The sequence below is a fragment of the Nuphar pumila genome, chromosome 15 (genome assembly GCF_984573655.1).
Source record: "Nuphar pumila chromosome 15, dmNupPumi1.hap1.1, whole genome shotgun sequence".
In the NCBI taxonomy this organism is placed as follows: Eukaryota; Viridiplantae; Streptophyta; class Magnoliopsida; order Nymphaeales; family Nymphaeaceae; genus Nuphar; species Nuphar pumila.
In genome coordinates, this window is record NC_143263.1 from 30928966 (window position 1) to 30935007 (window position 6042).

The 6042-nt window shown below is 36.5% G+C and overlaps 1 protein-coding gene across 2 annotated transcripts in view; it reads right to left on the reverse strand.

Annotated features, from left to right (window-relative positions):
- The window catches only part of LOC149815001 (magnesium transporter, putative (DUF803)), a 57349-nt gene extending 55102 nt beyond the window's left edge, over nucleotides 1-2247 (reverse strand). For both annotated transcript variants that reach the window (XM_089988710.1, XM_089988711.1), the window contains exons 1-2: nucleotides 2022-2247; nucleotides 912-1010 (exon numbers count right to left, since the gene is read on the reverse strand). In XM_089988710.1, the coding sequence (XP_089844836.1) occupies nucleotides 912-1010; nucleotides 2022-2132 (210 nt within the window). In that variant the 5' untranslated portion in view covers nucleotides 2133-2247. The remainder of the gene's footprint in view (nucleotides 1-911; nucleotides 1011-2021) is intronic.
- Nucleotides 2248-6042: the final 3795 nt, after the last annotated feature.

Genomic DNA, 6042 nt, shown 5'->3' on the forward strand with positions numbered 1-6042 from the left:
TTTCACCCCTATATATACACAAGCAAGAGAGACGTCTCTTTTGGTTTGACTAGTCAACAAATGTTGACTAGTTTAATACTAAACAAAAAGTAAAAAACAAACTAACCTAGTTATATATATGTATATGTATGTATACATATGTATGTACATAAAATATATACATATATACTTATAAATACATATATGTATACATATGTATGTACATAAAACATATATATATATATATATATATACATTTTTAACAAAGAGCCTACATCTAGTATGATACAACATGGGTATGACACCAATACGGGATCAGGTACAAGTATTGATGTTGTTACATATGAAGTTGAGAATATAAGATGCTTGTTTGAGAGAGTGATCGATCACCTAGACCTAGCTAGTCCACATCAACTCCTTGGGACTCCAGTCAAAAACTATGAAAATGGATATATTTATGGTAGTGTCCTCAATCTCCAGGGGCTAGCCAAAGCCAATATTCAGGCAAGTGTACTCTAATTTTGTTCGGATTGCGACTCTGCAGCGAGATTAAATATATGGGTCTTTTAGGGTAGATAAATGTATTTCACTAACCAAGATGAATTTTTGCAGACTTGGAACTGCAAAGGGCCACAAAAATTAGTAGTTCTCTATGGCTGATGCCTACATTAAGATCATATTGGAACATAACTTATTGCCAGACAATAGCATCACAAAATCTTCTCTAAACATTTGAAAAACAAAAATGAAAAAGCTAAAAGAAGATATCAAGCCAAAAAAAACTACAAAAGTATCACCAACACAAAAATACAAATAAAAAAACTATGCCTCCACCAAACAAATGTCAATGACATATAAGAAAAAATTAATAATAACACGATATAAGTTAATCATAATCAAAACTGAAAATTGGTAGAGGTCGAACCACTCACAGGAGCTTGAGATAAGGCGCTGAGCATCAATATCGCCCCACCAATATCAATAAAAAAACCAGTAACCCACGTCTTGTTCATCACATATGCCCTTATCACCTAGCAAAATAAAATTCCTCATTTCAGAAAAGTAACATATCTAGATGGAAAAAACAGCTTAATGCAGATATGCCGCACTTAAAACTGTATGCAAATTGTAATAATCATCAAATAATTCAATGACCAATTACCAACTTCAAGAAGGAACCACTATCAGTCAACTTATATATTCAACTAGGCTTCTGTTGTGTTTGACATCTGCATGTAACCTCCTTATTTAAAAGCAAAGCAACAGAGAAACAACGATACGATGGATTTTGGAACCTATACTTTAACTGGTTACCAACAAAACATAGGAAAATAAGAAGAAAGCCCCAGACAGTTCCTTTAAGCATAACATGCTAAAGTCAATTTTCTAAAAAGAGGTTAGTCCGAAAACAGACCTAGCAAAGGCCTTTCAGGCTTTCAAGAAAAAGCGTTTCTGTGAAAACAAGTTCCTTTAATTATCAAATGGACAGAAATATGCTAAAGCCAAATCCCCATAAAGAGATTGGCTTGCATACAGCCCTATATGCATGTGGATCCATTAAGGTGGTGATAATCCTTATAGGCATTTCTTCCTCATCTTTGCAGAACCTTCCAGAATCATCCTATGGCTCGGTTCAGTAACCTGATTCTCCAATCCGAACGTGATTTCGAATCACCAACATGAAAGAATTCAGTCCAAATGAATGCATAAAGAACATTACGTCTCAGAATTCAACGAAGACAAACAAAGGTAAAAGATGTTCGAGAGAAAGGAATCAATAACATGAACATCAGCAAAAGTAACGCACAAGAGAACTCAAAAAGGAGGGATTTAAATAAATAAACATAGAAATGAAAATCCCATTTCTGAAATTCACAAGCTGAAACCAAAGAAAGGAATAAAAAGATCGAAATGAAAAGATCGAGTAAACGAATCCAATCTACGAAATTGGCAAAAACCGAAAACGACCCAATAAACATCACGAGAACAATTCGGGATATAAAGAAAAAGAGAGAAAAGATGAGGAAAACCCTAATCCCAACCTTGAGTTTCAAGGAGAAGGGAGGGAGGAATTGGGTGCCCTTCTTCTGCAACACCTTCCCCACGTTGTTCCCGGCCGTCGCCACCAGCGTCAGGAAGATGGCTTGCCACATGATGATGGTGATGATGATGATGGTGGTGGTGTATGATCGATCTTCTTCAGAAGGAGCGTTCGGTTTTGGCGCAGAGCCCTCGTCCGCTCTGCCTCATTTTCACATTCTCTCCAGCACGGACAGAACGGGCAAGGAATTTAAAAAAAAATGATTTGTCTTGCTGGGAGCGAATTTGGATTCGGGTCGAATCTAAATAAATCCGGTTCTGAATCTTAATTTGGTGAACCGGTTCTGAAGCTGTATCAAACGGTTTGTGCGCGTTTGTAAACCAGTGAAATTCTTTCCCACCTGAGAAAGTGAGTCAATTTTTCTCATGGTTTTTCATCGAAGAGTAAGACAGGGAAACGCCATTCTTTAATATTTAATATATAAAATGTAATTTTTAATGGTTTTAATAAATAAAACTTATATTTATGAATAATAAAATAAAGATTTTTATGAATAACGGAATGGATATAGCCACCCACCATGTGATTCCAAATCAAATCTACCTTAAGAGAATAGGGTTGGATCCCAGTATAGGATCTATGTTGTAGTCAAACCGTCTGACAAGAGGAACCCCAAGAGCCACTAGAATGGTGGGACCGTTAAGATTGACACATGCTCCATGATTCAAAGACTCTGCCCAAAACCAGTGTATGGGATCACATGGTGCCTTTTTTTTATATTTATACTAAGAAACTATTTATATATAAATTATTTATATATATGTAGAACAATTTGCAGAGAATATATATAAATTATTTATGACAATTAGGCTTTTGCATGTAATCAGATTTTGAGTGTTATAAATTAAAATTCGGGCATGAACTTCACAAATTTTCAACATATTTTGAATCATGTCAGTCCAATGTTGCCATGAAAATAGAAAAAAAATAAAAGAAAATTCTCAACATAATTCAAAAAAAAATCCAGAGGGAAAGTAATCTCCATTGTATTTAATCAAAATAAAGAGAAGAACTCGGGGCGATGAGGTATCAAACCTGAGCCTTTCAAGAAAAGCAAGGCAAGAGGCAAAAATGAGCCTAATCCAACCCAAGTCCTGCACTGGCCATTTCGTGTCAGCCATGTATAAGCCGAAGTTTGGTTCAACAACAAAAGAAATTAATTAAATATCACAAGGAACAGAATATGTTGGTTGAATAGATCCAAGGGGTTTGGCTTAGTAGGATGGGCCTAGAGCGTTTGACAGGCAGCCTAGGTTCAAATCTCATGGGTGTCACCCCTGTATAAGCCGAAGTTTGGGGACTCCCTGGGGTCAAGGGGTAAGCTCTAGTTTTATGGCAGCCAACATGGACAGTGACCCGACGTACGTCAGGCTGAGCCAGCACGTCTAAGTCTCTACGCCTGGGGGTGGTTTTTCCTAGTAAAAATAAAAAATATGTTGGATGAATGATAAAGACATTCTATCTTGACCAGGAGACGCAGGCTATATCCACAAATCTCACTCTTGGAAGATGTCGGCGAGGGAAAACATGGTATTTGAAAAAAGTAAGATTTTCTTGAGAAAATATCGGTTCAGATAAATATATACCAAAAATATAAATAATATTAAAATTAGTTAAAAAAGTGTTTTTTTATCATATCAATATCAGGTTATGTTATGAAAATATTGCATTTTCTCAGTATAAAATCGTGATTTTGTTGTGATATTATAAGAAAGTTGGTGATATTTGTGACTATGACACAGGCAGTACATGTAGGGATGTAAATAGTTGGGATTTTGATTGGATGTGGCCAATACCATATTCTCCTAGTCAGATGTGGGCTAAACGGATTCAAATCCAGTTTCGGATTTGGATGATAAAAAGTTCATACCAATTGCATTTTTTTAAAAGGTAAATGGATGGAATATCCTTCAAATTTGGATATTTGTTGAATTTGGTATCAAAAAATGAAAACTGTATCTGCATTTCGTTACAATCTTATATAGTTTTCGCTTACCAAATGAAACTAAATGGAATCTAATTCTGTGAGATATCAGATAAAATCCGATTCATTGACATGTACATGGCACTGCCACTTAGCTTTACCATCAATGAGGAGTCCTACTGTTGGATTTGTAATCCGAAGGCCACAACTAGTCCGGTCAGGTTTGATAAGGTCCTATGGACCTCATAGGTTCTGTTGAATACAACTACTTGTCTTCGGGAGGATTGTTGTTTAAGAAAAAAATTGTGTCGCTGCACATCCTTCACCACAAAGCGAAAGCTGATCTCGTGTTGATTTTTGGCTCAAAAGTTTCCTACCCTAATTTCTTCGTTTTCCTAAGTATGTGGGAGTAGGGTTCCCTGCAAAAGTTTAGCCCCGTATTGAAAGTTTATATAAAGGGTTGGTGCCTTAGAGAGCATGGTCTTCAAGGGCATTAGATTTTGAGCTTGAATAAACCATGTATCTTGGATCATAAAGAATATTTATATTTATATTTAAGTTTGGATTTGGTTTTGAGTTTGAAGATTATGAACTACCAAACGAATTTCTTTTTAGTACTTCGGATGATTTTTGATCTTTGACCAACCATTAAATCAGTTTTGACTTTGCATTAAAACCTCTTTAGATCTTTCTTGATCTAACCCATATCCGTTTGGACCTTGCCCTAATGTTTTGCAAGGGATTTTAATAATCTAAACGGTCTATAGTCGTCCAACCCCATTGACCATTGACTTTTGACTCTATCAAAGTCGATATTAAACCTTGTAGGATTATTTTTGTCCAATTTTGGTGCCCTGCTTGGACTAGCCATTTGGGCATTCATGTGTAGCTATTTGGCCAATCATGACCCATAATGGCTAGGTGTTTTGGCCTCTTAAAGATCCATTATGGCCTTAATGGCTGGCCTGAGACTGGGGCCTATATAAACCCCAACCCTCTCCTGTTTCAATAATCCCTCACAACTCTCTCCTCCTATCTTGAGCTCTACTCTTCTCTCTCTCTCTGGTTGAGATTTTCTCTCTCTAGTTTGTGGTACTTCTCTTTCTTGGGTTAGATCCAAATTCAGGTAAAGATTTGATCCTCGTAGAGAGATCTATATCTGGTTTAGCCCAGATCCAGCTTCGGTTACTTAGATCCAATTGTGATTCAGATCTAGATCTAAATCTAATTGCGATTCAGATTTAGATATGGTTCCAAATAAGATCCAATACTAAGATCTAGTTTCAGTTATAGTTCAGATCTCTATACAAGATCCAGATTCAGTTGCTAATTAGATCCATATTCAGTTATTGTTTGTATCCCGACCTAGTTATTGTTATAATCAAGATCCAAACCTAGGATCCATACCCGATTCAACCCTAGTAAAGAGGTTGTTCAAGGTGGTCTATATCGAGGTTGTTAGGCGCACCTAGTTCAGGGCATAGTCCAATCATTCGCCAGAAGGCGAAAACTCGATTGTATCCTGGGAGCATAGTTGAACAAATACTCATTGCACCGATGACTTGATCCTAAGTGGGGCAACTATAGCTTAAAAGATAGCACATTTATGCATGCGTCCGAGCTCACTGGTTCAATCTTAGTTGCTTAACCCATTAAGTAAGGTAAATTTTCAAACAATTTTCAAGCGATAATTATGCAAAATGGTGAATGTGAAGGTTGAAAACCGAGAGGTGTCAAAGTTGTCCCAATTTGATGGCAATACAAGGTGTTTATCTTTCTCACAATTGCAAATGTAGTGCATGTGCTCATTGAGGACTGTCCTGAAGAATGAAAGGATGAAATCATTGCTGAAAATCATAAAAGATGAAAGTGAAAGCAGGATGACTTCGTGTGTTGGGGACACATATTGAATGCACTATCTGACATCATGTTCGACCTCTACTCAAAAGTTAGCACTGCAAACAAACTGTCGGAAGCCCTTGAAAGCAAGTACAAAATAGAGGATGCAAAAAATCAAAGTTTTTTATTAACAAGTATA